At 42.2% G+C, this 21,379-nt stretch overlaps 1 protein-coding gene across 2 annotated transcripts in view; it reads right to left on the reverse strand.

Annotated features, from left to right (window-relative positions):
- Positions 1-3,333: 3,333 nt before the first annotated feature.
- Positions 3,334-21,379, reverse strand: part of GAREM1 (GRB2 associated regulator of MAPK1 subtype 1) — a 194,584-nt gene continuing 176,538 nt past the window's right edge. The window contains exons 5-6 of one of the 2 annotated variants that reach the window (XM_017507133.2): positions 6,051-6,217; positions 3,334-4,580 (exon numbers count right to left, since the gene is read on the reverse strand). In XM_017507133.2, coding sequence (XP_017362622.1) covers positions 3,686-4,580; positions 6,051-6,217 — 1,062 coding nt within the window. In that variant the 3' untranslated portion in view covers positions 3,334-3,685. Of the gene's footprint in view, positions 4,584-6,050; positions 6,218-21,379 lie in introns of both variants that reach the window. The other variant, XM_017507132.2, reaches the window with a different exon arrangement.

Genomic DNA, 21,379 nt, shown 5'->3' on the forward strand with positions numbered 1-21,379 from the left:
GGTAACTTGAAAGATGGTGGAAATTGATATAAGAGGCATGTTTCTGAAAGCCCCCTATGTCCAACAACACATTTAACTTTCCTGGTAGACAGAAACTAAAATTTCCTTTTAACAGTTCACTAGGTTCTTTGGAGGACCGTTTTCCAGTTTATTATTCAAAATGTTAATTTTATATTTGCTAGGCACGACGAATAGTAATTTATACAAAGTATTTAGAAAATGAAGGACCCTCTATCCTTCCATACCCCACCCCCCACCCCTCGACTTCTCAGGGAGCTAATATGGATAACATGCAGGTGGCTGTGGAATGTGAGCAGAGGCTGTTTTTGCATGTGTCTGAAAACAGTTGGAATGGACTGTCATAATATTTCCCATAAGATTGTTGAATTTTGACACGAGGCAAGAATAAACACTGCAATGTAGCTGAATGGGCAGTTCGCTGCAACTTCATAAACTGGAGTGATATATGTTGGTTGAAAGAATGTAAGTAAATTTCACAGTTTATAAAGTTTAGCAGCTCAACTTAAAGAAGAGAAAACTTGCAAGATTAATCTGTGAGTGTTTGAATTCTGCCTCCCAACATGAATTAGGTCCACATTATACATTTTAGCTGCTTGGCTTGGTTTATTGCTGATTTTCTTTTCTGATGGGGGCCACGATGATTTTCGCCATGAATCTAAGGACCCAAAAGGGTCTTGTTTAGACAGACACTTCCTCTTGTTTGATTATAGGGGAACTGCCAGAGGAGATAAGATGGTAAGTCTTGACTTGGTTGGTTAGAAAGTTCTGTGTGTGGATCTCTGGGCATTGCTTTTCACTGTAGAATCGCAGCTCTCGGAAGGGAAGGGCTGCCTCCTTATTACCCCTGCTTGCATATCTTGTTATGATTCTCTCGGAGCTATGAATGCTTTATCTAGTCAGGGTGCCAAGGTCCTTCACAGACAGGTACTCAGCTTAGGAATGGCAATTGCATTTATTTGTGGCTTCTAAAGATGACAGAAGACATTTATTACAATTAAAAGAATTCCAAGTCAGTAAAACACCACCACCACCACCACCACCACCACCACCACCACCAGGCAGTGAGAGAGATACTTTGTGTCCCACACGTTCCAAGTTTTAGTGATCTTGGGGTGTTACTTTTGTACCTCTTACTGGAGGTTAACATTTTAAAGACAGGGCACACATAACTCTCCATATACCCAGCTGCCCAGAGAGTTCATGTCTTTCTTGCCCACAAATACATAGTCTTAGCAACTGAGATTTCAAATATAAACAATATGATCTCTAAGAGGGCAGGGGCTGTGTCTTTTACTCAGCAGTGTAGAGTGATATTAGAATGTTTCATGCTAAGTGAATCAAAGGCCACAGTCCTTGCTTTCAAGGAGTCTCCACACTGCCAATCAATATAAACTTGACAAAAATATGCCAAGTTCAAAACAAAAAGTATTTAAAACCCTATTTTGTGTAAAGTTTTTACAAAAGAAAAAAAAACGCCATAAGGAGTCAGTTGTTTATGTGGGCAACCTTTATAGTAAACCCAAGCCAACCCTGTTCCTTCTTCCTGAGTTTGAGAATTGTGTATGAGTGTTAAGTGTTTTAAAATGGATGGATTCAGCTAGGTTTGTCAAGGAATGCTTGCAGCTTTGCAACTGCATCTTGTATGTTTTTATTTTAAAAAGAAGTTCTGAGAGGTTTACTTTACTAAGGGAGGCAGTCCTCCTCACACAGGATGCTCTCAGAACACGAAAGTCTCGTGGGTCTCATGTCCTATGAGTGCGGTACCAGACAGTTACTCATCGGCTTGTCAGTGACTTTTGATGAGGTGCTCCAGTATGAGAATTTTACAGGGTACTCTTTTTACCTACAGTATTTACATTTTGGGAGATTTCCATTGATAGGAGAAAAAAATGCTCTTTCTTTTTGATAAAGGAGATCTAAGATGGAAAATTAGAATAGGTTATCAATTCACCTCAACTCCAAACCATGATATGGATTAAAAATATCTTTCCAAGATATTTTTAATAAAGAAATAAAGATACGTTTCACAGGTCTATAAAACTAGAGTGGTGGGTCTTGTCTTTCAATTTTTTTTTTTTTTTCATTTTGGTAGCAGGAATAGGAGATGGTAACATATAGGCCCATCCTGCAAGTCATGCTGACGCCTCGCTGGTTGACCCCCTATTCCAGAGGGCACTGTGTGCACCTCAGTCATTTGCTGTTCACACATCTGGAATCTGGGGCCAGACTCTGGGGTGTGGGAGAGTAGATGATGCCTTGCTCCAAGAACTAACACAGTCCTACGATATATTCTCTAAAAATGTCAAGAATAATGATGACGCCATTATATTTTGGAATATTTAATCATATTTAGCAAAAATTCTCAGACTAATGTCCTGGAATTCTTGGAATAAAAGTATGGTAAAAATGTATTTTCTTTGAAAGAGAGGGAAGAAGTGGTTGATGAAATAAACAAGTCCTCTTATTGGTATTTAAAAAATACTCAACATATGTAGCATACACAATAAAGCCTGGTGTGTCTGATTTCTGAGCCCTCGTAAAGCATGAAGCAGGTTGAGAAACCTAATGTGCTCTGACAAATGTTCTTCAGACTTCTCGCCATCAGACACCAGGGGAAAGAGACCCTCAAACCCGAGAATTAGAATTCAACAGAAACTGTCATTTCCCCAGATGTCATGGGAGTATTACATGCAAAAACCAGCCTTGCAGTGGGCTTAAACTCAAACTGAATTCTTCAACACAGGACTCTTTACTGATTTGTTCTAAGTTTTCAGTGAACCCAAATAAGACTGAGCTTCAAGTGACAGGGTTCTGAGAATCTTTGGAGTCATTCTGTCCACTATTCCTAAGAGAATCAACGTAGTTAACAGTCCCAAAACCTCAACGTATTATTTAAAAGTGAACAGATGTTATCTAAATATCATAATCAAAATTATGTGTAAAACATATATGGGTGTGTTGTGTATACAACTATACACATTTATATATGTATATTCTTTTTTCTCTGCTCAATAAAATTAGCAGCAGTTACAGATAAATTATTGTGGTCATGATTTGTGTGATTTCTAAGGATAACATATATCCCTTTATCAACACATGACTTTTGGAAAATGCCTTGTGATAAAAAGATCCCCACCAAGCATATAACATTAAAGTGTCAATTCATATCATTAACATTTTCAGGCACAAGAGTAAAACAATTAGCATGAAGCAATCCGAATGACAGAGCACAGAACATAGTTAATCGTCTAAAGTCAACCCTCCTGAAAGAAGGGAATTGTTGTTCAAAAGCTTTTTTTTTTTTTTTTTTTTAGATTTTTATGTCTTTCAGCTTTGGCTATTTTGTAATAAATATCATACCTTCTCGCATAAACCTACTTGGGTAAGAATGATTTCTCTGCATATGCCTTTTTTTCTTTTAGCAGCTGCTGAGTGTTTGTTGAGTGACGTACAAGGCACACCTCCAAGTGTTCTGTACAGCATTTTTATTGATGTACAAAATAGCCTGTTCACCATTCAAAAACATAATCTGCATAGTAAGAGTTTCTCTTATCCCTATTTACAGAGAAGGTTTTTAGTGCAAAAACATGAAATTGTGTCCCAGCCCACCCCTTCTAGCACACACATTGATCAGTTTTGTTCCATGCTGGCTGGAGTTATTTGGCTATATTTTGGGCCTCCAGCCATTAATGAATTGCATTATCTTCTTCACCTGAAGTTTGCTCAGTTTGAAATCCTCTGAGAGGATTTCTTCTGTTAGCTGAACAAGCAGGTTCCCATCAATCTTTTCGGTAACAAAGAATGATATGACATCTTCGGACAAACCAATGAACCGTAGTGACTTGGATACTTCCTCTATGGAGAGTCCTGATAGGTCAGCAGGTGGCTGCCAAGGGGAACCATCGCCACAGGATCGGGGGGCCAGCTGGAGGTGGAGCGGAGATGAGAAAGGGTAGGAGGCAGAGAAGGTGTCCGGCATGCCCTTTTTAACAAAATACTGGTCCTCAGAGAGATCTGGTGACCCAGACTTGGGGTCTTCCTCAGCACCATCAATTTTCAGAGGCAAAGGAGATATTTCGGAGGCAGCCTTCTCTTCCACTAGTTTTGGGGCCCTGGGTGGTAAGGCAGGGCATGAAGTACTCTGCTTTGTCACACCAGCTGCAAGAGTTTTCATGTCTGTGCTCTCCAGAGAGTAGCTGGCTGACTTGGGACAACCAGAGATGCTGCTACTGAAGTCTACAGTGGCTGAGCTAGGGGGGCTGGCCAAGAGCTCACAGCCGTCAAAATCAAAAGGTGCTGGGCAGTTTCTCTTTGGTGTGCCTGGCGTCTTTTGTCTGGGATAACTATAACTCCTGCTTGGATCCAGCAGGAAGTCGCTCCTGGTCTGGCTCTCTGAGGCTCCTGAATAATGGTTAGGCCACGAGAGCCGAGAGGACACAGCTTCAGCAGAAGGACTTCCAAACGGGGATTTCAGGTCCACAGAATCAGTTTTCACTCGGTTACATGGATAGCAGGAAACAGGAGCGCTTTCACAAGGACTTGTGTCAGTTTTAGTGACGCTGCTTAAAAGTAAAACACAGAAAGAGAAATCTTTAAAAGAAAAAAGCCAAATCCCAAGGCTTTCATTATTTATAGATGTTACTGCTGAGTAGAAAAGTGCAGTCAGAAAAAAAAAACAGCATTTCTTAACATGAATTCAATAAAGTACCTTCTAACTTCACTGAGGTTTTTTAAAAAAGGATCTTTAATAAAATACATTGGTAATTGTGGATATGTACATAATGATTTAACATGCTACAGTGGAGATAGAATAAATATTTCAGCTAGTAAGGAAATCATTGTTAATAGGTGCCTGAGTCTTTATGATGAGGGAAATTCTTAAGTCATGTGTGCGCTTTGCACCAACAGGTGCCATAATTGATGAATGATGTCTGCAGCGAGCAAGGGTAGAGTAAGAGAATAGTAAATGGGTCCGCACGCTTGTCATGCTTGCGTTACAGTGACATGATGGCATCACACCACCCGTGACTCGATTTCCATCCAAAAGTCTGAGGTAGGAGGAAATGCATCCAACAAAATGCTTATCCTTGCCTTAGACTGTTTCTGAACAATCAAGTAACATTAGCACAAGGATTTAAATGTCCAGGGAAAAAATACCTCCAAAGAGAGCTACTTTAAACTGTAACGAGCACATGTGTAGCGGTGGATTCAGCTCTGGGGGGCTATGTTTTAAGAGCAACATGAAACTAGAGTGTGCTCAAAGGTGGGTGAGCAGGCCGGTGAGGGATCTGACAGTGATGTCGGGGGAATAGCAGAGGGAGGCGAGGATGTTTCTTTCGGAGAAGAGAAGACATATCAAAGCCGACTCAGAATTTTCATGAGTTGACAAAGAGATATGGGATGGACCTATTTTTGTTTCTTTAGATGTAAGAAATGATTGAAAGTTACACAGAGATAGATTTCAACTCAATATAATAAAGGTTTTATTTTTAAAAGAAGAATTGGTAGTTGCCAACAATGGAATGAGCCGTATTGCAGACGAAGGAGCTTAGAGCACTGGAAGTATCCGGACAGGAGAAAATGACCACCCAACAGTGATGGTCAAAAGGGGACTCCTGTCTGGATGGAAATTCAGAGTAGATAGCCAAGGGGACCCTTTCCATTTTAGGTCTTGGTCAAACGTGCTGTCTGCTTGTGTCAAAGTCAAAGCAGAAAGAACTAGATGTTGATTTGTGAGAACTGATGGCAGCGCTCAGGTTGTTTCAGGGACAATCTAGTTGGCCTTTACCTCTGAATTTCTCTGATTCATGTGACATCTTTTCTTCCCAAGACATTTGCTCTTCCATCCTAGCTCAAAACCAACAGAGGCCCCATCATGCTCACCCAGTACAATTATTTAAAAAATTAAAAAGCCATTTCCTCTCCCACCACCCTGTCTCAGTTATAGCTACCCTGAAAGTGCTCTCAAGGACCCATGAACTGGCAGATGAGAAGATAAGGGTGTAGTGGGACCTGGCAAGAAGACTTACATGCTGTGCAGCCCTGAAGAATAGTAGGACAAGGTAGGGCTGGGAGAGCGAGTCTGTTGCCGCGCTGGCTTGACTGTGCGAGGTGGGATGGAGGGACTGGTGGACAAAGGCTTTGCGCTTCGGGGTGGAACAGGTGGGGCGTTCAGGAGCCGGCATTCTTCTCTGACCTGGCGCAGAAAAGAACACTCCAGGTTAGCAACAGACTGACAATGCAACTGGGGGGCCAGCTCGATCCTGCAGACTTGCTCAAGTTGCTACTCTTAAACAGTAACAGCAGGGTGGAAGCATGGCAGAGAGAAGATTGAAGTAAACAAGAATGATGGGAAGCACAGAGGCTGCCAGAGAGCAAATCAGGAGCCTGTCACCCACTTGCTGGGACAGAATGATTTTTGAAAGAAACTGCTTGGCAAGTGCTGGATGCTGCTGAAATATAGCAAGTAATATAAAATACAGCAAGTTAAAGTATCTGTGGTTAAAGAGCTACTATGAGGATGGATAAAAAAGAAGTATTTAGAAAATAAGAACATAAGGCATTCACAATCTTAACTTGAGGATTCATCTCTTCTATTAGCTGAATTCAATTTGATCCAAACCTTAGCGAACCCTGGAGCTGGTCCAGGGCTAAAGCTCCTTCTGAAGTCATGTTCAGGGCTTTTTTTTTTTGAGATGGAGTTTTACTTTGTCACCCAGGTTGGAGTGCAGTGGCACAATCTTGGCTTAGCTCACTGTAGTGTTTGCTTCCTGGGCTCAGGTGATCCTCCTGCCTCAGCCTCCCGAGCAGCTGGGACCACAGGTGTGCACCAGTATACCTAATTTTTTGTATTTTTAGTAGAGATGAAGTTTCACCATGTTGCTTAGGCTGCTTCCCAAAGCGTCAGGATTACAGGCATGAGCCACTGTGCCTGGTCAGGACTTCTTCTTCTTTTTTTTTTTTGAGACGGAGTTTCACTCATGTTACCCAGGCTGGAGTGCAATGGCGCGATCTCGGCTCACCGCAACCTCCGCCTCCTGGGTTCAGGTAATTCTCCTGCCTCAGCCTCCTGAGTAGCTGGGATTACAGGCACGTACCACCATGCCCAGCTAATTTTTTGTATTTTTAATAGAGACGGGGTTTCACCATGTTGACCAGGATGGTCTCGATCTCTTGACCTCGTGATCCACCCGCCTCGGCCTCCCAAAGTGCTGGGATTACAGGCTTGAGCCACCGCGCCTGGCCCTTCTTTTTTTTTTTTTTTAAACAAGACTGTGTCTCACTCTGTCGCCCAGGCTGGGATGCAGTGGCACAACCTCAGCTCACTGCAACCTCTGCTTCCTGGGTTCAAGCGATTCTCCTGCCTCAGCCTCCTGAGTAGCTGGGATTACAGGCGCCTGCCACCATGCTCAGCTAATTTTTGTATTTTTAGTAGAGACAGGGTTTCACCCTGTTGGCCAGGCTGATCTTGAACATCTGACCTCAAGTGATCCACTTGCCTGGGCCTCCCAAAGTACTGGGATTACAGGCATAAGACATTGCAACCAGCAAGGGCTTCTTAAATGTAACATGTGTTATCACCTGGGTATCTTGTTTAAAATGCAGACTTTGATTCCATTGATCCAGGGTGGGGCCTGTAAATATGCATTTCTAAGAAGCTCCTAGGTTATACTGATGTTACTGGACCACAGTCCACACTCTGACAAGCAAGGCTGCAGAAGGAGTAGTAAGAGGCTCTCTAAATCCAAAGACTACTTTTTATAAGAGCTGTTTCCAGCTCTCTCACCTTTCCTTCATCTTCACACTGGAGAGGATCTAGCTGACCCGTGATGTCCACAGCTTCTCTGAGACCGCCTGCCATTCCCCTAATTTGCTTTCCATTCCTTACAGGCATTTCAGACTATAATTACTCATGAGGAAAACATTTTTCATGTACTTCTCTATGTCAGGCAGTAGGGGGCAGTTTATACCTGGCTCTGCTAGTCTACCCTAAGTTACAGAGGTAAAAATATTAATAGAGCCTATTCTGACTCTGCCAAAAACACTGTGCTTTGAAATGCCCTCCCGGTCTACTTTTAAGCCATGTTCTCACCAAATCTTTCACTTTCACTTTCAATTCCTTTCTGGCCAAGCAACTCTGGGATAAGACAATGAAAACAGCAAGCTCCTATGCACATTGGTAGTGAGTTTGCTTAAGCTGAAATGAAATAGGTTCATGTTATCACACTGCATCTCCTAGTATCTGCACTGTACCCGGGACCTCTACCTGACATCCCAGGCCTGATTCACTTGCCAGAGGAAAGCAGCCATTAAGAAAAGACCCATAGCTATGGGTAGCCCAGTAAACCCAATTCTAAATGCAACGGAAGCAATTTTAAAAGTCTTATCACCTGCATTTCTTCCTGGGACTTGGGATCACTGTTCCTACCTGCAGGACCCACAGCCCTGGTTACTGGGATCCACTGGGTTGGTGAGAAGGATGGTTTCATCTGGAGAAGCTCTTTAGATTAAAATAAAATATTTGGAACAGCAGATTTCTTCCCCAATAGATGCAGGCTTTCCACTTGTAAGTTTTTAAAAAGGTGGTGGATGACTGCAGAAAGGACACCCAGGAGGAAACGAGGTTTGGATAATGACATGACAGGAATGCTTAGTTGGGCTGGCCCAGGAAAGACTCTTGCCCTATTCTGGGGTCTTCTTTTTTTGAGACGGAGTTTCACTCTTGTTGCCCAGGCTGGAGTGCAATGGCATGATCTCGGGTCATTGCAACCTCCACCTCCCAGGTTCAAGCAATTCCCCTGCCTCAGCCTCCCAAGTAGCTGGGAGCACAGGCATGTGCCACCACACCTGGCTAATTTTGTAGTTTTAGTAGAGAAAGGGTTTCACCATGCTGGCCAGGCTGGTCTCGAATTCCTGACCTCAGGTGATCAACCTGCCCTGGCCTCCCAAAGTGCTGGGATTAGAGGTGTGGGCCACTGTGTCTGGCTGGGTCTTTTCTTAAGAGGCTGAGAACCAAGCAGGTTACCGGAGCTCAGGCTGGGCCACCCGCTTTCTGGCTCTGGTTCATCTTCCTTCTGTCTTGTTAGTGAACTGCACAGTAGCCATGTGTTTCTTTTCGTTCTTAGGGAATATCCACAGAATTTAGGGTGGATGGGTGTCACTTTATTATAGATGTGCTTGGTTCTAATGGAAAATGTGAGATGATAAGGACTCTGTCAGTTAACTTTTTAATTTTAAAATAGTCACTTCCCAATATTGGCTTAGAGTGGAACATGAAGAAAACATGGTTAATGCTGGATTCAATTTAGCATTTTCAAAATTTTGGAATTAGCCATTAAATATAACATTTCATTAGGGACCACTTACCTGGGATGTCAATTATAATATGCTCAGATGTCAATTACAATATGTATTTTAATTTACAATAGTCGGCTGACTTAGGTCTATAAACTCAGAAAAGCCACTTGCAGTTGAATTTGACCTAAAGTAACTCCCCTCTTCCTGTTCTTATAACCAACCCTAAGTACCCAAGGTCACTTAGAGCTGGTTCTGCCACCTTCATAACTAGGAACTCCTGAGGGCTTTCCAGTAAGTTTCCCACAATGGTGAGGAGACAGTGGTAGTGAAAAGAAGCATTTCTAAGCTACATGGCCTGGTGAGGAGGCAGTCAGGGCCAACTGGGAGTGTTTACAGTTGATGCTCCAGACAGAATTTGAGACACAGAAAGCTTTTGGGTGGCCGCATGACTCTTAAAAGGAGTTAAAAAACTAATGTGTGTGTGTGTGTGTGTGTGTGTGTGAGAGAGAGAGAGAGACAGACACAGACACACCTGATTCTTACTCTTAGGAGACGGGATGTCAGTCAAACAAGAATATGAGGCCAGGGATTTTTATCTGTTGTGATGGGAGGGCAGTCTGGGTGTTATGTGAGGTCAAAGTAAAAGAATTAGGCTTACTTGAAACTCACTTTAGAGAAAGGTGTTTTATTGTTGTTTTAAAGGATGACTTTAAAGGGACTCCATGATGAGAATTTTGGGCGTCATTTTGTTGAGGCACAGAGTGAGTGGCTTGCGCTACACCAAGCAGGTGACGGGTGGCCCGCAGCAGGTGGGCACAGCTGAAGACTCCACAGACACATCTCCAAGTGGCATTATGACTCGCAACTTGCTGCTGCATGGGTGGCCACTCCAATGACAGCCTATTTCTCTGCATCTTAAGGTAAGAATTACATGCTGTGGTGGGATGTATGCATTTTAGGATTCAGAAGTGACAGAGAGTGAGGGTTTATTGTGCTACCTTACTTCCTGTCTCTCAGAACAGTAGCAATTCTATTACTCTTTGCCTCTTGATTTGATTCATGTGGGATATTTATATTCAGGAGGAAGGTAGTTGTGCTTTAGATGAATTTTATCTGTCAATAAAAGGCAATTTATATGACTGGATGGTCAATCACCCTATTTCCAGTTTTCCTTCATATTCAATTTAGCTTTTAAGTGGAACATTTTCAGCACATTCCTTCAAGAAGCCTCAGCATGTGGCTCTCATCGTGTTACTGGCTGTCTCCGGCAGCTCCCTCTGATTCCTGGATGAAGGCTGGCCTCCCTGCCTGCCACCCAAGGCTCTGTGCAGCCAGGCTCCCACCTGTCTTTCTAGCAATTTCTCCCACTGCTCCTGGTCTATACAGGCACATAGGACCATGCAAAGTGGTGGACTCATGTCCCCTCAGCACAGCCTGTACTTTCTTGCCCCTTTCTCTGGTTTGGTTTTTACTGCCCACCACACTCAAATGCCAGTTCCTGTGGGCCAGCCCCAAACATTACACACTGTGTGCCACACACTGTTCATATTTACTTACTCTCCATCTATAATGAGCCCGAGAGCTAAAATGTAGGGACTGCCATCCTTGTTATTTCCATCCTGGGGATAGCAGAGTTTGGGGATTTGTTGTTCTGGCATGAGCATGTCACCATTGCCTGGTAGATGTTAAGAAATATCACAAGAAAATACAAAAAAAGGCACTTAAAATATATATATATATATACATATATACACACACACACACACACACACACACACACCATGGAATACCTTTTATATGTTTGTGTGGAAATTATTATTGACAAGTCATTTGGGCTAGATGTTATGTTTTTTTGGTGACACTGAGTCAAGCTAGGGGAAAAAAGGCACCAGCAGACCTGGCACATATGACTACCACCAACTCTACCACCAACACAGTGTCATGGTGAAAATGACAATGACAGTATTCCTGAACTAGGAAATGCTATGGCTTTAATCTAGCACACCCCGGAGTAATTACTCTTCTAAAATGAAGATCTAAAGGACTATATTGCAGCTAAAGAACTAAAGTCTTCCCATTTATTTCCAATGCAATGTTTATGACTGGATGACTTCTACCGGCAACACAAGGAGAGATGGGCCCCTGTATTATCAGGAATGTACCTCCAACCCTCGTGCTCAGTGAAGAGCTGGTATTCTGTTTTGAGGTGAGTGTTACTAATGACGGTGACCTCTGCCTGTGTGTAGTTAAGTTTTGGTTATGAGTACCGTGAGTATTCACAGAGAAGCTCCTGGAACCAAAGTCCTATTGATGACAGGCTCAATGAGCACAGTGCGGATTCAGGTGGCAGCATAGAGGGTCAGCTCCCATTGTACCCAAAGCCTCGCTTCCTGAACAATCTCCTGGCCTAAAGCTTTTCTTCCCAGCGGTTCCACTGCTAGCGTACTTCTCTCCTCTTGCTCCTTCAGAGTAAGTCTGTCTGTTTTCTAAAATAGTCAATGTTTCACTTCTCACCAAACATGAGACATCACTACTCTGGTGTTGATACAAGTCTCCTCGGTATTCACATTGTAGATCGCTAATACAGAGCTAAACAGAAAGCTCATTAATTAAAAGGTAGAAATGGTGAGCTCTGTTCTTTCTCCAACTTCACCCTCTTAAGTCTATGGGGCATATTCCTAGAGAGGCATATTCAGGCGACTGAAATAATCTAGTAGTGGGGGCTTAAAGCAAGCTGCAAAAGGTGTCTGTCCTGGGGGTCAACAGCTGGGATCACAGGCATCTACTTCCATCATCCCTAAAAGTCTGAAGAACATGGCTATCACTTTCTCTTCCTACAGCCTCTATTAATTCCACTTTGCTATTTGTTCAAACATGTTGAATGCCTATTGTGTGCTCATTGAGTTAGTGTTGAGTATACAACAATGAGTAACTCATGGAATTACTTATGAGGGAGCGAAACAAACACATAATTAAGATACAATCTGGTAAGTGTAATAATAGAAGTATGTGCAAGGTTCATGGGAGCACCATGAATTTACTCAAGGTGGCAGGAGAAGAACAAATTCATAGCTAATTTTATTGAGAAAGTCTTAGGGGGGATTGTAAGTGTAAAAAAGGTAGAGCATGAAATAACATGGCACGAAAGAAGAACCAGAATGATGATCTGGTCTATGGGCTCAGATAATGAAACAAAACACTGGTGCCATTTGTCGGAAATTTAGAGCAGGGCTTGGGAGAAATAGAGGTGGTCAGTTTTGAAAATACTATCTTTGAGCTCAGGGTTCTAATGACAGACTCTGAAGTTATGGCGGCACTGAGATCCCAGAGGAGAAGCGAAGAATGTTGAACTCCGAAGGGACGGGCAGAAGAGGAGACAGAGGAGGGGGAAAACAGGGAATTGCACTTTAATGCTCTCAGCAGAATCAGGCCTGAATGGTATCAAGAAAGCCAAGGGAGGGAGGGCTGCAGGGGAACAACAGTACAAAGATGGAGAGATGTCATGAAGTCAGGAAAGAGGCTGGAAGAGGTTCCCCTTATGTGACAGTCAGTAGGTCACTGGTGATCTTAGCAAATGAAGCATGAGTCAAGTGAGGGGGCAGAGCCAGACTACAGCAAGTCAAGGCTAGATGGGAGGTAAGAGTGGTGTTGGTGAGGGCAGACCACCCTTCTCAGGAATTGTCTGGAAAGGAAGGAGTGAGGCAGTTGTTAGAAAAGGATACTGGTTCGAAGGAGGCATGCCTTTTTAAAAAAATTTTTAAAAACTTGAAAAATGTGCCTGGGTATGTATATGCATGCATGTAAGCTTGAGGTCAAGTGCACACTGATGCCTGGGACCCTGTGCTCTTCCTTCATTTAAGAAGATAAAGGGGAGACCATTTTTCCATTGCTCTCTGCCTCTGTCATGCCATCATTGGCCACAAGAAGATAGAAAAATTAATGGTAGCGTATTACCTAACAGTGAAAGCAAAGATGAAACACACCTAATAGAACAAATGCTTTGGAAAGCTTCACATTTCTAACTGAAAGTGGTCAACAAAGTCAAATGCAACTCCAACCTATGGTCCAAATCAAACACGTCATAAAACGGCACTATTCTCTTTACTTTCAGAATACTGCCCAGGGAGCTTAACTTCATTTCCTGAGTCCTGGAATAGACATTTAACCTTTTTTCCCCTTCTCTCCTTCCTACAGTTCTAACTCTTGCTTAGTTGGGAGGGAGCTGTGCAAAGGTAAAGGATCAGTAATTTGAAAAATGGAAAACAAAGTCTCCTCTAAATTGCCACATGTTGAAAATAATGCGCGAGAATTTGTGAACAGTAGGAAGCTCATCAGTGCACGAGTGGAAAGCAGAGTTACATGCAGATCTTTGGAGGACAAAAATGGAAACATACATACAATTGGGGTATTTTCTACATATTATCTATGAAATAATTTCTTTCTCCAGTTACACCTCTTTCTCCGACACTTCCTAGGGGTTTATGAAACAGCATTGTGTAAGACTGGGGGCTTTTTGGTACAACAGCATTTCTTGGAAAGCCTTTGTTTCTTACAACACCCAACTCCTCTGTTCTGTGGAGGAAACACAACTTTCACACGCAGTCACTAACAGGACCACAGAGCTTAAGAAAGCTAAACAGGACAGTTAACCAGCACAGTCTTTACTTACAGTCTTCAGATAGCCTTTTGGGAAAAAAATCAATTTCAGAGCAGTGGCGGCTGCTCGACTCTTACAGACAAGACAATGGATCTAGGGACATCTGCTGACAGACCCATGTATTTTCTTAGTTAACCTTCTAGAATCAACTGTCACATGCCTGTCAGGGGAATGGGGGATGGAATATACCTCCTGCCTCAAAGATCACATTGCTCAGAATTGTGGGCAATCAATAAAGAGATTGTGGCATACTTAGGTGGAGTAAGAATCACTTTGTTTCCATATCGACAATGCCTAAGAAAATACATACACTGTAGATGAGCTTGATTTAAAATGAGATTCACCTTTCTTGCACATTTTCTTCCCTAAAAAGCCGAATGCAGGACAACGTCAGCAATTCAAAGAAAGGAGTTTTGTAACCATGCTTCCTTGAACTTTGTAACTTTGCCTTCACTGACTGCCCTCTGCCCTGTATTTTACATTTCTTCCCACACTCCCAGATAACAAAATCATTACAGCTGTAAGAAATCTTATTTATAAAGAGGCTTTTATACAAAGAGTTCATAACCCTGTCTCACAACCATCAGTGGATATTTTCAGCCAAACAGAAATTAAAGTTTTATAATGACAAAGTACAATAAATAAACCTCTATTTGACTAATTACACAAGGGCAAATGTGATTTACAGTCAAAATCCTGATTCTCAGATGCATGAGCTTTTTACCATTTTTATACATTGATGATAAGGACTTAACACAGACCTTTCTCAGAAATGGTCTCCAATATTCCAGCCTCAGGCAAGGGAGGCCCAGGGGAGGGAGTGGCAGCCACTCACTCAGTGGCAAGAGGGGCAAGTGGTTCTGAAAAGATGTACTTGTTTAAAATCTAGGGTGCTTTCATGGACTCAGAAAATATATACCATCGAGGGGCAGAATAAAGATTTTTCCTGAGCAAGGAGTATAACATGTGACAGATATACTTAAGTGGTGTATAGCCTTCCTATTATTGTCATTTTATACAAATGGTACGTACCTAATTGTACAGGTTTGAAACAGGACTTATCCAATAGAACAGGGGTCCCCAGCTTTTGGGATATGGACTGGTACTGGGCTGTGGCCTGATAGGAACCAGGTTGCAGAGCAGGAGGTGAGCAGCTGGCAAGGGAGCCAATGAAGCTTCGTCTGTATCTACAGCTGCTCCCCATCGCTCATATTACTGCCTGAGCTCTGCCTCCTGTCATACCAGTGGAGGCATTAGATTCTCATAGGAGCACGAACCCTACTGTGAACTGCACATGTGAGAGTTCTCTGCACGCTCCTTATGAGAATCTAATGCCTGATGATCTGTCACTGTCTCCCATCACCCCAGGATGGGACCTTCCAGTTGCAGGAAAACAAGCTCAGGGCTCTCATTGATTCTATACTATGGTGAGTTGTATCATTATTTCATTATATATTACAATGTAATAATAACAGAAATAAAGTGTACAATAAACGTAATGCACGTGAATCACCCCAAAACCACCCTCTCCCCCCAACCCCTGGTTTGTGAAAAAATTGTCTTCCATGACACTGGTCCCTGATGCCAAAAAGGTTGGGGACTGCTGCAATGGAAGATTATAATTATCTTTATTATCATTCTAATCATTAAGATTTTCAATGGACACAGCAGCGTGGCCTAGAAGCTTTCATTTAAAAGGAACCTACATGAAACAGAAGGCAATTAATTTCAAAGTTACCAAAACACAATAATAATTTAGCGCTTATTTCAATTAACAAATGGGAACTTAGGTGTGGCTTTCTTACAAAGTACTCCTCAAAGCTTGTAATTAAAATTAATTAAATGTCAATTGCCCTAGGAAACCTCATTAACTAGTGGACTCCTGAGTGTATCTTTTTGCAGAGCAGTTATTTCAAAAAGTAAATACTCACTAAGCTTAAATATTAATACATCAGAGTTGAGGAAATCTGTCAACACCTTTTCTAATGTTCATATCTTACAGAGAGAAAAAGCCCAAAGACAAAATAAAAATGCAGAGTAGAATCAATTCTCAGCCACTTTCCACAACTTATTATCAACAAACATATTTCATGGCACTTTCTTAACTTGGGTAGTCATGTGAGGCCCCTAATTCTATAGGCCGGGCATATCCAAGGTAATGAAATCTGGCAGCACCAGGAGCTAGCCTGGCCAAGCCCGAGGAATGGAGTCAGTTATCCAAGACCACTTCTCACCTTAGATACTTCTGTGTGGGTTTGCCTGGGAATACCCGTTTCCTGACACTTGTTCACAGCCTTAGAGCCGCATGCGGCTTTTCCACAGGCATTCCAGTACTTCAAAACCCCCGACTCTGCCACTAAAAGATTATGCTATTGGGACCTACAGGATGCCAAGCATTTCTGGAGCTCTTTTTTTGGGTTTAGGATGATTACAAAGTTTGTGATTCCACAGTTAGGTAACTAAAACAACACCTACCTTACCAAGTAGACATTTTAAAAGTCTGATTAAAAGAATGTTTTGCTATTTTTAAAACCAGTGTTTTTGTAATATCTTAGAAACCCAGCAGAATGAACTAGCACACCCACTTCTGGAATGGGAGGCTGACTGACCCCTGTGGTAGCTGGCTCTGCCTATCTGCTGTCGGGGTGGATATGTCAATTGTCACCCACTTCCTGACTCTTTGGAGGGCTCTTATGTACCTGGAAAGTGTGACTTTCTCTCTCCATCCTTTAGTCAAGGAAAGGCAGTGGGGAAAAAACCTCTATATAGTGACTGTCTACCTGACACTAAATTGGAATCCATCCTATATTAAATTATTGCTACTATTTATTTTGAATGTTTACCAAGTGCCAGGGAGAAGTGCCAAGTTCTTTGTACAGTACAAAAATGCAGTGAAGATATTTTTATCCCCACAGGAACTGACTCAGGGAGGTTAAATATTTTGTGCAAGGTATGAAGCTACAAAGTGGTAGCATGAGGATTGAAATCCATGTGCAGCTCTCAGATGCGATGCTGCATGCCTCTAATTACCTATCACATAGCGAGTGTTCCGCCTGTCTGAGGCAGATTCAGATGCTCCAACTGACTTCTCTATAGTTCCATCAGTTTTTTTCAAGCACCTACTAGGCTGGGCCCATCAATCCGTCATTAAATTTACTCATTAAGTCTTATTTTTCCCAAACATCAACAAAACAGTATGCTTCATTAAATAAACTTTATGATTAACTTCCGCCTTCTAAGAATGAATACATGCACAAATCCATCTAGAAACTCAGTCCCTAAACTCTGTTTCTCATAAGCTGTGGGGCACCCCTGTCTATGACAAAGGTTCACAAATTCATCAATACTATAGTAAAACTTGGTTGAAACCAGTGGTTCACAAAAGAGCTACTTTTATGATTTTCCTTTCACCAGGAATTGCTGTAATATCAACCACTAATTAAGAGGGAATGTGCTTTTTCTGCTGCTAAAAACAGATGGAGAACATTGATCACTGGGGCCTGAGGTCCCCATTTGCCACACAAATGGTTTTAGAAGAGTTGTGAACCTGAAGGGTTTTTTGTTTGTTTTTCTGAGACAGGGTCTTCCTCTGTCGCCCAGGCTGGAGTGTAGTGGTGCGATCTCAGCTCACTGAAATCTCTGCCTCCCAGGTTCAATCAATTCTCCTGCTTCAGCTTCCCAAGTAGCTGGGATTACAGGCATGCACCACCACACCTGGCTAATTTTTTTTTTTTTTTTTTTTTAGTAGAGACAGGGCTTCGCCATGTTGGCCAGGCTGGTCTCGAACTACTGAACTCAAGTGATCTGCCTGCCTCGACTTCCCAAAGTGATGGGATTACAGGCGTGAGCTACCATGCCAGGCTGATCCTTCAGTTTTGATAACCATTTGTAACTCATTGCATAGATGAGAACAGACTGGAAGTCAAATGCTCTATTTATAGAATCTTGTGTAATATAAAGTCTTCCCAGCATTGCTTTCCAAAATGGCATTTTCTAAAGAGGGAGAAAAGAAGATTGCTCTTGAAAGTTGCCTTTTGTAGAGTACATCTGGGTAAATATTTTACATATCAGAAAATCTAAATGATGAATAGAGGCCTACAATGTTATGAAACAGAGGATATGTTTAGAATAAACATATGGATCAATAAGGATGATTCACTTAAGAGGGACTGTCAGGTCATTCTGATCTGGGGACACCTTGCAAAATTCTAAAGAGGGAAAATGCCAGACTAGGTATGCTCCCTCAGTTGGGCTCAGCTGCAACAGTTCTAGGGGTTGCATCTTATCTATTTCTTGAATCAAGAACTGTTTACTTTTTCCTGTGACATTCTCGTTAGGAAGAGAATGGCTTCTCATATTCCAAAGAGGTTAGTGTCAGTGTTTAAAAATTTATGAAACATGGCTGGGCGCAGTGGCTCACGCCTGTAATCCCAGCACTTTGGGAGGCAGAGGTAGGTGGATCATTTGAGGTCACGAGTTCAAGACCAGCCTGGCCAATATGGTGAAACCCTACTTCTATTAAAAATACAAAAAGTTAGCCAGGTGTGGTGGTGCACACCTGTAATCCCAGCTTCTTGGGAGACTGAGGCACGAGAATTGCTTGAACCCTGGAGGCAGGGTTGTAGTGAGCCAAGATTGCGCATTGCACTCCAGCCTGGACAACAGAGTGGGAATTTGTTTCGAAGAAAAAACAAAGCATAAAAATTATTAAACAACCTTTACAAAGATATAAGAGGATGAGAGCATACAATTCTAGAGTATCAAAAATAAAGATACAAGAGGGCTAGAGCATCAAATCCAAGTTAATACACAAGGTATATTAACAAAATATACAAACAGTGTTAAACGGATGACTCTGCCCCCAAGGATTTTCTGTTTGGCCCACAGTGTGGTTTCCTTGTTTAAGATACAAGCAGAAAAGGACTGACAAGCAGAGCCCAGTGGATACCAGAGATGAGGCACAAGGCAAGAAGCGCAGTATGCATTATTGTTGAAGGGGGATTTAGTCTCACATTCATGGAAAGAAGCAAAGACTTCCAAAATCTGCCAGGGAAAGAGCACAAACATATGTCACAAATAACGACCCTGGAGCTGAAAGTGAGGAACAATAAGCAAAGAGGCCGACATGCACCGCAATGCAGCCATGGACTCTCTAGAAGGTGAGTTGGTTGGGTTGTGCAATGGGGCTAAACAGTGCATCCACCAATTGCCAACTTTGCTTCCCTTTCTAGAAAAGACACCCTTTCTCTGACTCCTTTCCATTGCCCTGGCATCTTCTATTCCTAAGGACCTGGTGAGAATTGTCACCTTCCCAGCTAATATCTAGTGAACTTTTAGGTGAAGCCAACATCTTTAATTACTGGGTAGGATAGTTGGCTGGACACATGGCACATCTCCCTCCCAGGACTCATTCCACCAGAACTCTCCAAAGAACTTTTACTTAATTCAGTGGGAGCACTTGAATTTATGCCCCATTAAAGTTCCCTTTTGAAAATTACAAGCTGAAGCCACATCTAACAACTATGATGATCTCTGGATCCCACACACATCCTAAAAATGGAAAATTCATTTCATGGTCACAGAACCAATAAAAAATATGACTTCATTTGAAATGCCCAAATTTTTTTAAAAAACAAAATTAAATGGTTTCAGGTGTTTATAAAAGTCTTTATGTGCATAGCATTCTACCAACACTGGACAGACTCTGAAAAGATTCTCCTACGTCGTAAGAAATTACAGCTTAGACTGGAGGTCAATTTTTTTTTTCCTTCGGTGAGATTTGCTTTTAGTTTCAAATTTAGCATTTTTGTTTTAGTGCCAGTGTCAAAGTTAGACCTCTTAATATTTATGTTCTTACTCATCTTTCATTAGCCACAGAAAAAACAAGTGACACTAGTGTCTCATCTCTAGACTTGGTTACATAAATGACTCTGGGTGTGACCATCTCGGATGAGTCCGTAAGTCAGTCAACCAACATAAGACTGACTTATGTTGTGCCAACTGTGTGCCACTGTGTGCCAGGTAGGACCCAAGTTCAATAGGAAAAGCTCATGCAGTCATGTTTCTATTGAAGATCAGAGTCCCAACCTTCAAGTAATATGAAATACATAGCTGAGTTAAGACATCTCCAGGTTTCAGGAGTACTTGTTTGGAGGGGTGCCCCCTTACTTTTTACCTGGCTTTTGATGAACATTCTTAGGGAACTGCAGACATAAACACAAGGGCCAAGGACCCCGACTCCACCATTAAGTTCCCCAAATAGTCTACAATCTTTAGTGCATACAGCAATCTCCGGGCTTATGCCTGATGGTCCCCAGAGGATCCTGTAAGGAGCAGGTGCAAGTCCGGACCTGTAGCTGCTGGGGAACTTTGATGCCCTGCAACAAAGGGCCAGAGGTGGATCCTCTCTCAGGAAAGCTTTGCAGCAATGAAGGCTCTTTATGGACAGCTAAGCATGGAGTTGGCACAAACTGCTGCCTGACACTTAGGGCTGTCCATGCCCTGGTGCCAGCCTTTCAGCCACCACTACCCTTCCTGTACCCTATCCAGTCCTATTCAACTGCCCAACAGAACTCCTTGTTTTCCCTCTTAGGTGTTAAAGCTGTCCCAGCTTCCAGCTGTTGCTCATGCTGTTCTGTACGGAATGTCCTTCTTTCTCATCTCTCTATTCTTCCAATTCATGTACATTTTCTAAATGCATTTAAAATGTCATAATCTCCATGAAGGCTCCTCTCATTCATCCCCCAATAGAAGTTTCTCTGTCTGCTCTGAATTCTCCACATATTCTCTCTCTCTCAGTTTCTTATTGTTTATTACCTTTTAACTTGTATAACAGTCATTTCTTTTCATCTGTTACCTTCCCTGTAAAACTGAGAAGTACGAGGACCTGGAGTCCAGGTTTTCTTGATGACTGTGTTTCTAGCATCTAGCCCAGTAATTCCACTGTTTTTGAAAACCAGGTTCTGCACAGCCCTGGGGGTCCAAAGATGTGACCTGGTTCCAAAGAGGGGCAGAAAGTGGACAAGGACCTGGGGAAGACGCCTTCCCCACAATCTGTGCTTCGGTTAGGTAGGTTTTCATTTGAACTCTTCTATATATTGGGATTCATACAATTTTTTAAAAAAGGATTCTTCTAGAGATAGAAAAAAGGAAGTCACTGTAATAGATATTGTCAAATAAATGAATAGAATTACACTCAATACCTCTAATCCTTTTTCCCTCAGGGATAATGAAATTTCAGTGATAAAAAATGAGTGGCAAAGGTTCAGGGTGGCTGTCAATTGAAGAACATGGTCAAAATCGAGGGCCCTTTCTCTTGTTCTGTACAGAACTATACCGAAATTTTAGTTTTACATTAAAATAAAGCTCTGAATGAGTTATGTTGAAGGTGTTAAACAGAACTAT

Source organism: Cebus imitator, unplaced genomic scaffold, assembly GCF_001604975.1.
Source record: "Cebus imitator isolate Cc_AM_T3 unplaced genomic scaffold, Cebus_imitator-1.0 Scaffold369, whole genome shotgun sequence".
In the NCBI taxonomy this organism is placed as follows: domain Eukaryota; kingdom Metazoa; phylum Chordata; class Mammalia; order Primates; family Cebidae; genus Cebus; species Cebus imitator.